The sequence below is a fragment of the Peromyscus californicus genome, unplaced genomic scaffold (assembly GCF_007827085.1).
Source record: "Peromyscus californicus insignis strain IS unplaced genomic scaffold, ASM782708v3 Scaffold_8__1_contigs__length_139910024, whole genome shotgun sequence".
NCBI lineage: Eukaryota > Metazoa > Chordata > Mammalia > Rodentia > Cricetidae > Peromyscus > Peromyscus californicus.
The window spans coordinates 78,538,285-78,552,430 of NW_026294606.1; the positions used below are offsets into that span (position 1 = coordinate 78,538,285).

General features: G+C 43.5%; 1 protein-coding gene across 1 annotated transcript in view; it reads right to left on the reverse strand.

Annotated features, from left to right (window-relative positions):
- Positions 1–2,530, reverse strand: part of Kif5b (kinesin family member 5B) — a 49,389-nt gene extending 46,859 nt beyond the window's left edge. Inside the window, exon 1 of the mRNA XM_052728870.1 lies at positions 2,293–2,530. Within this exon, the coding sequence (XP_052584830.1) occupies positions 2,293–2,418 (126 nt within the window). The 5' untranslated portion in view covers positions 2,419–2,530. The remainder of the gene's footprint in view (positions 1–2,292) is intronic.
- Between the last annotated feature and the right edge of the window lie 11,616 nt (positions 2,531–14,146).

The following is a 14,146-nucleotide window of genomic DNA, read 5'->3' on the forward strand; positions in this document are numbered from 1 at the left end:
TCAACCCTCCCTCTCTCCCTGGGGTGTGTGTGTGTGTGTGTGTGTGTGTGTGTGTGTGTGTGTGTGTGATGATACACAGCCCAGGCTAAACTCATACTCATGGCGATCCTCCTGCATCAGGAGTGCTGAGATTAAGGGTCTAAGTTACCACCTCTGGCTTTTTAAAACAAGAATAAACAAAAACCAGGCTCTCACAAGCCTCTTGTCTCAGGCTCACAAGTGCCATGATTACAGGTGTGTGAGCCACCATAACTGAAGACATTTTGGAAATCCTAAATTTTGACATTCCAGGCAAAATAATCTTAGTGATATTTATAGATTTGTTTAAATATGCATAAAACCCCAGAGAACTAAGACTATCTTAATACAAGTGGAAAATGAAATGCATCCTTATTGTCTAAACTACTGCTGAAGCTGAATAATCATAGATCCTAAGGAATAAGCAGCCTCAAGTTTGATAACTAATCCTGAAGTTTAAAGTTTCTACTGACTGCAGGCACAATACACACACACACACACACACACACACACACACACACACACACACACACACACACACACCCCTCTCCCCCACTCCCAGGCGCCTAAAGAAAAGGAGGATCCCTACACTTAACTTCCCTTCCTTAAGATGACCTCATTTATAGCAAGAGCATCTTGAGGGCTTATTAACAAAGAACCGGCCTGACAGTCTCCACACAGCAGTAGCTGGTAGTGACCTAATGATTTCCTTTTTCTGCCAAAAGCCTACCAAGAGGATGTGGTACTAACACATTCAATTTCCAAAACTGAACTTTGGAAACCTTTGCATTAACACACCCATTAGAGAACTTTAGTACCATCTTCAGGTCAATGCTTTCAATCATCAATGGTCCGTCTCCTGTGACCTCTCTGCCCTATTTCTGTATTAAGTAGCCCAAATGATAGACTAAATATAAAATTCCACTCAAGAAAACAATTGAGAGTAAAAACAGACATTAAAAATTGGATCCTAGTAACAATGCACATGGCATCATCACTAATGGTGAATTTTCTTTTTAGTTTGGCTCGCTGTTTTGTATACAAACTCTTATTTACTTTTACTCTTTAATTCAGAATGCTGTTTTCAGAGAACTTGCAATGCTATACATGAAAAGTTCTCTTTCAGGTTTCTCTAATAATAATCGATCACCACCTCAGTTATATTTTACACTACAAAGGGATATTTACTACTTCTCAGATTACCAAGATCAACTTTCTTCAAGATAGATTGTATTTGTATTAATATGAATGTAATAACGGTGATTTCCTCCGCCCCAATAAGGTCTTTACAACACTCTGTCTCATTTATAGCTATCTTTCCTACACTGTTATCCCATAAGACTCAGTAAAGAGTGAAATTCTAGATCTTTCTGACACTTATTTGGCCCAATCCTCAATCCACTTATATCTACCTGAATCCACTTATATCTACTATAACATTAGACATAATTACTCTAATTTCAAAGAAAAGCCACTAATTCTTTTTACAGGCCTTAATTTCCCACTTATTACGGGTAACATGCAAAGTCTAGAGGGTGAACGTTTGAGCTCCAAGCATTATTGTAGCCGCATTTCCTCTTCCCCTGGGATTTCAACTACAGTAGCACGTTCCTTAAAACTTAAAACTAGGTATCTATTATTTACCGTACAGTACAGTTGGACCCATAGCTCAAGTGTTCTGGGTGAACTCTGAATTCTTCTCAATTTGGAGATAGTGCACAACACTAACAGCATCAGGAACAATAAGCGCGCGCGCACGCACACACACACACACACACACACACACACACACACACACACACACACAAATGAATATATCCTAAACTAGCTCCCAGGACGTAGCCTCCAGAGCCCCAGGGAGGAGAGTATCCTAACATACAGACACAGACTGACAGACGGACAGCTCCCGTAGAGTATCCTGAACACACACACACACACACACACACACACACACACACACACACACACACAAATGTGCCCTAAACTAGCTCCTAGGACGTGGCCTCCAGAGTACCAGGTAGGGGAGTGTCCAGGCTGAAAGACAAAACACCTCCCCGCTGCCAGAGCTTAGAACTGGAGTTGGGGGTGACCCTCGAACTATCACGGAGTCGCCTGATCAGTATTCGTTCTTCTCTGGCCTTCTGAACCCACAAGCCCGGCTCGGGAGAGCATGCACTGCCCTGCTCCCTCTCGGCTCCGCGACAGGCCACGTCCCAGAACTCACCGCCCTTCCCGACCTCCCGCGAGGTGGGGGCGGGGGCGGGGGCCACTCACCGCGATCATCACCGTGTCTTCTCCCTGGAACTTAGCGACATACTTGTCGCCGCGGTTCACCTCGGACTCGTTGAGAGGTCTGAAGCGACACATCACTTTGATGTTGCACTCCGCCGGGTCGGCCATCTTTCCGGCAGCCGGGGCCGCAGGCCGGGAGCCACTCCCCGCCGCTCAGTCTCGGGGTCAGCGGCGGGAGCCGAGGGGCAGGGGTCGCGAGAGCCGGGCGGGCCGGGCTCCGCAGCGCCGCGCGGGGGGGCCCCGGGCAGCGCCGGGCAGCGAGACCGAAGCGCTCTCGCCGGCAGCCCGCGCCCGGAGCTCACTTCCGCTCCATCATGGCGGCCATTGGCGGCGGCGCCCGCAGCGTCTCCGTGCTCCTCAGCCTCCCTCCCCGGCCTCCGCAGGCTGCGGGGACTGGAGAGCAGCTCCTTCCTTTCTTCCCGGGAGGGGCAGCCGGGCCTACGGCTCGGCCCGCTCGCCTATCCCGGCAGCTCGCCGGCTTCCCGGCCAGCTGACGCTCGAACCCTCCAAAGGCCACAGACCCCGGACCGGCGGCGGGCTGGGCGGGCGGGAGGGACACTGCGCAGGCGCGGAGAGAAGCCGAGCAACCAATCATAGCCCGCGCCGGGCCGCAGGCCACCGCTGGCTCCACCTCAGCTGTAGGTTTTTGGGCTCCAGATCAAGTTTTCCTACAAGTTGAGTAGCGCCGAGGCCGCTGCAGAATTCTTTACAATTCAGGAAGCTTCCTTCATCTTTTTCTTTGGACAAGTCTGTTTTAACCACTTAACAGTGTCGTTTAATTTAATATGACACCAGATCTCTAAAAGGAAACGTTGGCTTTCATTTTGGCCTTAGAGGGGGAAATGATAACTGATGCACTGTTGGTTTGGTTTGGTTTCTTTTTTAGATTGCTTTGCCAAAACTGGGGAAGATTTGAATTAAGGGTGGGGCATGGCCCGGGTGCAGCAGTACTCCTCCATCCCCGTTCCCCCCTCCCCCGCCCCCTCGCGCGCTGTTCGGTATGAGTTGGACAGATATAACAAAGGGGAAGTTTCTTACCGAAGAGATATGGAACAGCAGGGTGGGATGGAAGAAGAACCCCTCACTCTTCACCTTCAGCTACCCAGGGCTTGGCCATCACACAGGTGGGCCCACGGCATCCCAGAAGGTATTCATTGAATCTGAGGTGCCACTTCCCCACCACCTGGAAACGTAACCCAGCTGCAACACAGAGGAATGGATTGCTTAAGACTTTTAAAGTTCTAGAATCTAGGCCCTAGATTAATGTGTAGATTACATATCTAAGAAAAACACTGTGGAGGATGGAGTTGCAGCTCTGGTATGGTGCTTAGAAAGCAGGAGGCCCTGGCTTCGACCCCCCCCCCCCCCACCTTGCACTGCAAAAACAAACAAATGTCTTAGCATTCTCTTCAGAAGATAAATACCACAAAAATTCTATGTGGAAAAGGCTCTGAGGTGCTTGCTACAAGGGAAAAAAACTTCAATGACAATTAGAAACCTTTTTTCTGGTTTCCAGACTTTGCTGGGAAAAGGAATGATGGAACTATGAAAAACTCCACTGACCCCTGAGCTCACTGGAGCGTTCTGGCACCTCCGGAAACAAATCCAGAGTTCAACAGAGTCAGCCTGATTGGTCTGCCGCAGTGGAGGAGAGCTCACAACAGAGGAACAGTGGAGAATCTTAGAAATAAAGAAAAAGACGGGAGTATCAGGCCTCGCAAGTGTGGAATTTGGATACAATTTAAATGATCCAGTATTTTGAGAGGCTTCGAGCAAAGAAGAACTCTGAGTAAAGGTACCACCCTCAGGTCTAGATAACAGTGGGCCAAGGTTCCATTTCCTTGAACACAACAAAGTTACCACGTATGAGGAATGTTGTCTTGGGAATACCCTTTTTCTGAAGCTCTTCAAATTAAGGCTGCTTTGCTGTTTCTGTGATCCTCCAGACATGCTGATATTTGGAACCACAGTTTCTGGTAGTCTATGGTTTTAGAGAACAGTTTTTAGAGAACAGTAAGCAATCCAGTCAGTATAGGAGGAATTGACTGTGATGTTTTATGGATGGAACATGTCCTTGAGAGGGATACCTTTTTCTGCTCTGTTTGTATCTGTCTTTATGTCTAGTATTAGTCCATTCTACTGAGATTTTTAACTTTCTTGCCTCTTCAGCCCTATTATTCTTCATCTGATTTCTTCATCATATCTATAGCCTGTCATCATTATCTCTAATTTCAAAAGGAATTAGTTCTCCTTTTGAAAAGTTAGTTTTTCATTTACATTGCACATTCTCCAGTACCTGGCTCCTTTAAGTGTTCATCTTCTGCCACTAACTGTTTCTCCTCCTCCTCCTTTTCTTTTTTCAGCTCACCTGAAGGAAAGGAGACAAGTGTGTGCACTGTTATAATAACAGAGCTTGGGAGGCTGAAATAGAAGGATTGCAAGTTCAAGGCCAGCCTGGCATACATGATGAATTCCAGGCCACCTCAGATAGATAGAGATGCCCTACCTTGAACAAACAAACAAAAAACTATAAGCAAAACAGACAAACTAAAAAGAAAGCCGATATTAAATCTAATACCTTTATTGGTTTCTTTGACTATTAGCCTTTCATCAACAGTAAATAAAGCTGGCCTAAAGGCAAACTCTAAGCAGAGTTTCATCAGTACTGTGCTGCTGCAGTTGGACAAGAACCCATAGTGAAATGAACTCTGCTTTGTACTGAGATAATTGGGTGTTTTTAAGGAAAAATAGAGGACCAAAGAAGGAAATGGGCCGGGCGGTGGTGGTGGTGGTGGTGGCGCACGCCTTTAATCCCAGCACTCGGGAGGCAGAGCCAGGCGGATCTCTGAGAGTTAGAGGCCAGCCTGGGCTACCAAGTGAGTTCCAGGAGAGGCGCAAAGCTACACAGAGAAACCCTGTCTCGAAAAAACCAAAAAAAAAAAAAAAAAAAAAAAAAAAAAAAAAAAAAAAAAAAAAGAAGGAAATGGTCTGGGGTTCAATAGCATCAGAGAAATGAAAAAAACAAAAAGACTCAAAGTAGGAAATGGGGGGTTGTCTATGTGAAATCCATTTGGGTTTGTTAACTGCAGCTTGTGGAGGTTAGGATCCAAATCTCCCACAGAGACCCATCTCCTGCCATGACTTAGTTGGGGTTTCTATTGCTGTGAAGAGACACCATGACCACGGCAACTTTTATAAAGGAAAGCATTTAATTGGGGCTGGCTTACAGTTCAGAGGTTTAGTCCATTGTTGCCATGGTGAGCCACTGTGGCATGCAGGGAGACATGGTGCTGGAGAAGGAGCTGAGAGTTCTACATCTTGATCCACAGGCAAAAAGAAGTGAACTGTGACGATGGGTGTAGTTTGAACATAGGAGACCTCAAAGCCCACCCCCATGATGACACACTTCCTCCAACAAGGTCATACCTCCTCCAACAAGGCCACCCTCCTAATAGTGCCACTCCCTTTGGTGCCATTTTCTGAACAATGCTATTTTTTTAATAGTCTTGAATGGTCTGACAAAGGCATTTTAAAGGAGCTGGGGTCATCCTAAAAATGTATCATTCAGCTGTTACAACTATGTTAATGGTTTTGTTTGGTTTCAAGTTAAGGTTAAGGTCTAGTTGAGAAAGGCCCCAAAGTAACCTGGCTAGGATTTGGTTAGGAAGCTAATTTTAGTCACCGTGGGAGCCCATTTTCAGGTTTCCTAGTGGCTTTACCCAGCATGCATAGAGAAGATGATTGGACCATGGGCCTCAGTGCAGGTGTCCAAGATGGTCTGCACTTGGCTGTGCTGGGGGGAGGCCTTTTGCTCCACCCCTTGGCATTGCTATACCCTAGGGCAGAGACAGTCGGGGCTAATGGATTAGGATCCAGGCCCTCTCGAGGCTATCCTATATTTTATATCTGTTTCTCTCCCCTCTATCCTTCTAATATTTCTTGCTGTTCCTACTCAAGAGCACTCTGGGGAAATGCAGGGGTGGTGGGTAGCCCCTCCACAAGTCGCCTTCCCTGCCATTAAGTATGTGAAGTTGATTGTGGCTTTCCAGAGGTAGCCTGCCCATTTGAAGATAGCAGTGACTGCTTAACTCTAGTCACAGGAAAATGTGGTCCCAACAGTGCCGTTTCCCTTTTTTTCCAAAAAAAGGCAAAAGGTCTAGATGTAAGTCCCCAATTTTAAAATTAAATTAGCCTTTAACTTAAGAATAATTTATACGACATATGATTTGAGTAAAACCTGCCCGGCGGTGTCAGTTGTGATTGGCTGCTTCATGTGTGTGGCACCCTCATCTGTCCAGCTACTTACAGGCACCTGTGTTCAAGACTGTGTCGTAACCTCGGAGAGACTCCAAGCATTGGGTCCATTATTCTCTACTTCCTACAAATACTTGACTACTCAACTCTCTGGCTTTAATTACCAATGTCAGCATTCTTCCATACCCCCAGGCTTGAAAATTACGTCAGTGAGAACTACAGCTTCCTAATCTCCTTACATGCAAAAGAGAAGTGTGGTAGTCCACATCTGAATTTCAGCCTCCACTTCATGGTTCCCCCTTGTTTTCCCATGCTCCCCAACTCAGAATATCTGAAGGATGATTGATTAAGAGCCTTGACTTCCACATGGAAACGAATGCCCAAGAGGTGATTCAGAAGGCCTCCTGGGTATGGGAAGCAAAAAAAGATGAATGAGCCTCGGAGGGATACTCTGGGGTGCTGCTCTGAGCAAAGGACCCAACAGCCAGTGTCTATGGCCTTTCAACCCTTGCTTCTTCCTCCTTCATAGCAGATTTGGGAAGCTTAGGCCTCATAAAAACAAAAGCCATAAAAGGAAGTGTCCTGCAAGAGCATTCAGCTTTCAGACCTGCTGTACATACTTGGGTACAGAAGCACCCACATCCTGTCATCATAGAACCAAGAAGGAGAAAAATGCTAAAACAGGATCTTCCTCAACCTTTTATGGTAATAAACAATTATGGTAATAAAAGCGTATGGAATACTTTAATGAGGAAATAAAAAATGTGGTTTTTTTATTTGTGTGTATTGTGTATGTTATATAAGTGTATGCCTTGTGTGCAGGTGCCAGTTAAGGCACAGGATTCCTGGAGCTGGGGTTACAGGTTTTGTGAGCCACTTGGTGGTGGGTACTGGGACCAAACTGGTATCCTGTGGAATAGTAGCAAATGTTCCCAGGCCCTGAACCACCTCTCCAGTCCCCTCAAGATTGATTTTTAAAATTTGGTAATCCCAGTTTTTTCATCCATATATAAATAAGACAATTACACAATTGCTGAGTCCTTCGTGGCTTGGTCCTGGAAACCTGACGAGGGTGACTAGGGAATGAAGAAAGGACAGACAGACATACAGAAAAGCTGGGATTGGTTAGCTTGTGTTCTTTAACAGGCCCTTATTCTGTCCAGCAGGAGAAGGAGGTGTTAGCTGGACTCAGTGGGAGGTCTCTGTATGGGAGCAGTTTCAAGCTGTTAAGATCCAGGAGGAAGCTGCTTCTGTAAACTCTGTCAGCATTTGCACATAGATCATCGTAGGAAGGCTGTGTTGGTACCCTGAGTCTGACCCAGGGAAGGCTTTGCAGATTCCTATTGGTCTAAGGCATGGGGGTCCTTGTCAGTAAGGCACATTCACTCAGGACCTCATCTTCTCCTTACACACTCACTTGGGGCTTCCTCTGCTCCCCATAATACAACATTTGTAGTGAAATAGTCGATTTCTTTGAGCTCATGACTTGTCAACACAACATCCTAAGGAAAATGTGATACCTTTCTCTGTACAGATTAAGTTAGTCTTCAGTGACAGCCCTCCAATGAACCAGGCCTCCGGGGATTCACACCTTCATGTGACCTCTTTCCTAGGATCTAAGCTGGCCCTGTGAGCCTTGTTCAATGTGGAAGAATTGTAACACTTCATGATAACTGAAACTGACTGTGAAGGAAGCTGGTAGTGACAACTTTGATCTCTTGGAATACTCCTTTTGTGGTTCTGATTGCCACATCAAGTCCAGCCACCCAGAAAGCACCACGCTAGCAAGGTCATGTGTAGGCACTCCAGGCAAAAGTCTCAGATGATCTCAGTTTCCCCGCCATTCCTACCTAGGGAGCAGATTTGTTAGGGAAGCCATTTTAGACATGCAGGCCAGCATTATCCATTAGTTGAATACCAGTAAGTAATCTCAATTGACACGCAGAGCAGGAAAGGCAACCAGCTGAGGCCTGCCTAAATTCCTAGTCCATAAAATCATTAAATACAATAAAACAGTTATTGTTTCAAGATGCTCCTGCAACTTGGAACTTAAATTTGGTCTTCCAGAAATAAATTTGCAAAAGGTAGTTTATGTGTAATGAATGTACTTAGATTGGACTTTATTCTAGAGTAATTAAAAATTTTAAAGTTGGAGAGGGGACTGGAGAGATAGCTTAGTGGTTAAGAGTCCTGGCTGTTCTTCAAAAGAACCCAGGTTTGATTTCTACCACCCTCATGGAGGCTCACAACCATCTGCAACTTCTGTTCCAGGGGATCCAACTCCCTGTTTTGGCCTCAGGCACCTCATGTACATGGTGTACAGACGTACATGCAGGTGAAACAGCCATACATAAAAAGTTGGAGAGGACCTATCATAACTACTGTCTGGAACAGTATTACTCTAAGAAAATGTGTTTTATATTTTCTGTGAAATGGCGTTCAGAATAGGCTTCTAGGATAGGTTATTAATAGCCATCTCTTCAACCTCTAAAAGCTATTATTTTTATTTTTATTTTATTTAAGACAGGGTCTCTCTCTATATCTCTGGCTGTCCTGAACTCACTATGTAGACCAGACTGGCCTCCAGAATGTTAGAATTAAAGGTGCATGCCACCATGCCCACCCAGCACCCTAAAAGCTATTTTTTTACAAAAATCTTTTGAGAGCCTGGAGAGATTGTTCAGGGGTTAAGAGGCCTTGCGGCTCCTGTGGAGGGCAGAGTTTGGTTCCCAGCACTCATGCTGGGTAGCTTTGCAACTTCCTGAGACTTTGGCTCCAGGGGAGTCTACACTGTCCTCTCACCTCAGAGAGCACCTGAACACACGTGGCATAGACACATACGCACATAAATAAACATAAATCTTTAAAAGTTATTTTTAAATATAACAGATAAGATTGTATTTAAAGTATACAGCATGAGACTTTGAAGTGTGTGTGTGTGTGTTGTGGAGTGATTATATCTAGCTAATTAACTTATGTATTACCTCACATAATTATCATTTTGCAATAGGAACACTCTGTATGTACTCTCTTAACATATTTCAAGAATATACCACATGGTTAACTACCATGTTTACAATAGATGTCTTGAAATTATTCTTTCCATTTCAATGGCATTTTTTTATATTTTGGCCAACATCTTCTCCAACTCCCCCTTGCTATCCATCCTATTCTCTGGCCATTACTCTGTACTCTTATGAATCTATGTTTTAGATTCCACATATAACTGAGAACATGAAATATTTGTACTTCAGTACCCAGCTTATTTCACTTTTTTTCTTCAAGCTGGAGTATCATGTAGCCCAGACTGTTTTTGACTTTCTAGGCAACTGATATGACCTTTACATTTTTTAATTTTAATTTATTACTGTTGTTATATAAGTGATGTGTGTGTGGTGTGTATGAGTATGGGTTCATTTGTGGAGGTCAAAGAATAACTTTCAGGAGTCAGTTTTCTTCTATCTTGTAGAGGCAAGCTTTCCCTTGCTGTTTCTGCTGCTGTGCAGGCTAGCTGGCAATTCTCCTGTCTCTGCCTCTCACGTCACCATAACAGTGCTGGGATTACAGGTGTGTACCATCATGCTTGGTTTTTGTGTGATGCTGGAGGTCGAAACCAGGACATCATGCAAGCTAGGCAAGCACTCTACCAATGAAGTTACATCCTCAGCCTGCTCATTTCACTTAACATAATGTCCTCCATGTTCATCCATGTTAGACAAATGGCAAGATTTCCTTTACTTAAATGAATGAAGAGTATCCACTGTGTGGCAAGATTTCCTTTACTTAAATGAATGAAGAGTATCCATTGTGTGTGTATCGTGTTTTCTTTATCCTTTCATTTATTGGTAAACACTTGGATTGATTCTGTGTCTTAGCTGATTTGAATATTGTTGCAATAAACATGGGAACATAGATACCTTTGACATACTGATTGCATTTCCCTTGGATACATACCTAGTAGTGGGAGGGCTGGATTGCATAGTATGTAGTTGTTTGTTTTTGTTCTTTTCGGGGCCTGCCACCCAGCTCCCAAATAAATAACACACAGAGGCTTACACTTAGTTATAAATGCCCAGCCTTAGCTTGGCTTGCTTCTAGACAGCTTTCCTTAACTTAAATTATCCTGTCTATTTTTGCCTCTGGGCTTTCATCTTTCTCTATTCCTGTATACCTCTTTGTTTCTTACTCCATGGCTTGCTGTGTAGCTGGGTGGCTGGCCCCTGATGTCTTCCTTCCTCTCTCATTCCTTCTTCTCCTTCCAGATTTCTCCTTCTATTAATTCTTTATGCCTCTGCCAGCCCCACCTATCCTTAATCCTGCCTTGCTATTGGCCATTCAGTTCTTTATTAGACCATCAGGTGTTTTAGACAGGCAAAGTAACACAGCTTCACAGAGTTAAACAAATGCAACATAAACAAAAATAGCACACCTTAAAATAATATTCCCCAACAATAGTAGTTCTGTTTTTTACTTTTTGGGGAAACTACTTTTTCCCATAATGGCTCTACTGTTTGTTCCTACTAACAGTGTGTGAGGGTTTTCTTTTCTCACATCATAATCAACACTTATAATCTTTTTTTTCTTTTCTTTTCTTTCTTTCTTTTCTTTTTTTTTTTTTGAGACAGGGTTTCTCTGTGTAGCTTTGTGCCTTTCCTGGAACTCGATTTGTAGACCAGGCTAGCCTCGAACTCACAGAGATCCACCTGCCTCTGCCTCCCGAGTGCTGGGATTAAAGGCTTGCGCCACCACCGCCCAGCAACACTTATAATCTTTTATGTTTTTAATAGCTATCTTATCATGCATGAGGTAATATCTGATAGTGGTTTCGACTTGTATTCTTTCTAATGATGGATAATGTTGGACATTTTTCACTTACTTATTGGCCACTGTGTATCTATTCAGGTCCTTCACCCATTTAAAATTGTTAAGTTTGTTTTCTTGCTATTGAGGTGTCTATCATTTGGATATTAACTGCTCCATAGAGACATCCTTTGCAGACACTTTCTCTCATCCTATAGGCTTTCTCTTCCTCTGCTAATTGTTCCTTTTGCTGTGCAGAAGCCTCTTAGCTTGGTGTAACCTCCTTAGTCAATTCTTGCTTTTGTTCCCATGCTTCTGGGATCACAGCCACAGACATCCTTGTCCTGGCCACTGTGGCAGAGTATTTCTTCCTCCTATGTTTTCCAATAGGTTCATAGTTTGAATTTTGCATTTAAGTGTTTATTCCACTTTGATTTTATTTTTGTGTATGTGGTAAGATAAAGTTTCATTTCACTCTTCTGCATGTAAATATTCAGTTTCTCAAATTCTCTGTTGTGTGTTCTTGGCAGCGTGGAAAATCCATTGGATGTGTGGATTGATTTGGGGGTTACCTATTCTAGTCCATTGGCCTATGTGTCTGATTTGATCCTAGTACCATGGTCTTTTGGACACTCAACTGTGTAGTATCTTTGAAGTCAAGTATTGTTCTGCAGGTGTCTATTCCCCAGCTGCGTGTGCTCTTTCTGCTCAAGAATGTTGTGACCACTGAAGGTCTTTTGTGCTTCCTGCCCACGTCAGGATTTTTTTTTAAAAAAAAATCTATATATTTCTGTGAAATAACTTGGTATTTCTACAGGGATTACACTGAATCTGTAGCTTGCTCTGATCTAAATGTCTCTATTGACATTCTTTTGGACTGATTGTTTTCAACAGAGATGAACTCTAATTTATTGTTAAGTGAATACATCCTGCTGTCAGTTTTGGTTTTTTGTTGTTGTTTGCTTTATTTTTTTTATTGAGTGGGGTTGGGTAATCTCAACACTCAGTTTGTGGTTTGTTTTCCAGTTTTCAGGGAGGCAAGCCAGTCTTCTCTTCAACCGTGTCTGGTGTTTCCAAGTCCTCAGCCTCTCTGGCCCAGCCTACCCAGATAGGAAGTTTCCTTCCTTCAATTGTGTAGGAGGGTGCAATCACTTGGTGTTTCTGGTTGAGGGAGATTGTATTTCAAAAGGTCTCTATAGAAATTCTACAACACTTTCCTATTTTCCACTCTGCCCTGCCCCCATGCCTCTTGGTATCTACAATTCCTGAGGCAGAACACAGACTGACTTCTTAACTTCCTACTCTGCCAGCAAAGTACTTGGCAGTCTCCATAATATTTAGGTAGATTATGTCTCCAAAATGGTGCTGCTGTCTTGTTGATTATGGTTTTCTTCAAGTTTTCCTCACATTTGTGGGTTTAGGACTTTTTGTCTGTATTTACTGTAATTTTAATGGAAAATCAGGGGATAGAAGATAAATGTGAATATTCAGTCTGCTTTATTTTCTTTTTTGCAGTACTGGAAATTGAATCTAAGACCCAGGTCAGGCAAGCAGTCTACCACTAAGCTCTGCCTCCATCCCGAACCTGCCCAATATTTAATTGGCCACAGTTTATGCCTATCTAGTTATCACCCTAAGAATATAGCCTTCTGGAGAATGCTACTCATTCTCCAACAATGCTTACTTAGCTCAATATATGGGCTCTCTTAAATGCTAATAAATCATCTGTATTGAATGAAATTGGAATTCAATGAATTCCTCTTAATTACCCTGCTCTAGTCAAGAGGTGGTGGGATACAGGTGTAAACAAGGTGGGGTCACTGTAATCAGAAATCACCAGGGCAAGTTCTATAAGTGGTGCCACCACAGCACAAAAAGTGCACATTTAGGGGGCCAGTTATTTTCATTTATTTACTTACTGTGTGTACGCCCCTTGTTGCCACACCTCTGTGAAGTCAGGGTTGCTGATTCTCTTCTTCCAACATGTGCATTCTGGGAATAGAACTTAGATTGTAAGGCTTGGGGGTAAGTGCGTTCATCCACCTAGCCATCTTATTGCCCCCAAGGATTTTATGCCTCTTCTTTTTTGACATTTATGTATGTATGTATGTATGTATTTGAGGGGTGCGTGTGTGCCTCAGGACACACATGGAGGTCAGAAGACAACTTCTTGTTGTTTTGTTTTCGCTGGCTTTTTAAAATTGCTTTATTTGGGAAATGTTCTGCTTACAAAAGGGCAGCTGCAAACTATAGAGACCTCTGCAACCATGCCTTGCTTTTCTCAAGTGACAGAATGGGTGGGTTCCAGGGAAGTGAGGCCGAAGGATGAATCCAGAGCATCTCCCAAGTTATTTCAGGAAACAGAGTAACAAAAGGCAAAAGTGAAATTCCCATCAAGGACTTCTAACAACTTAACTTTTGCATGTCCTGTGAGTGGCCACATCCCCCACTTTTGATGGGAAGGTTTATTACTGTAGACCAATCCAGATATGTATAATGAAATAATCTATCTCTCAATAGTCAATTCTTTCCTTCCATCATGCATGCAAATGTGGGTACAATGTCACAGCACCCCATACTAACATTGCAGGACAGTTAGTGTTTATTTCTGCAGAGATTTCGTTTTTCACAGAGTAAAAACCATCGGCTGATGCTTCTCTATCAACTGTTCTCTTATTTACCAGTAACTAAAAACAAAGCTGAGTGATTAAATGGGCCCCACTAAAAAGAAAAGAAGACGAACTTCATTTTCTGTGACTGTACTCCCAGTTAGGAGGCACCA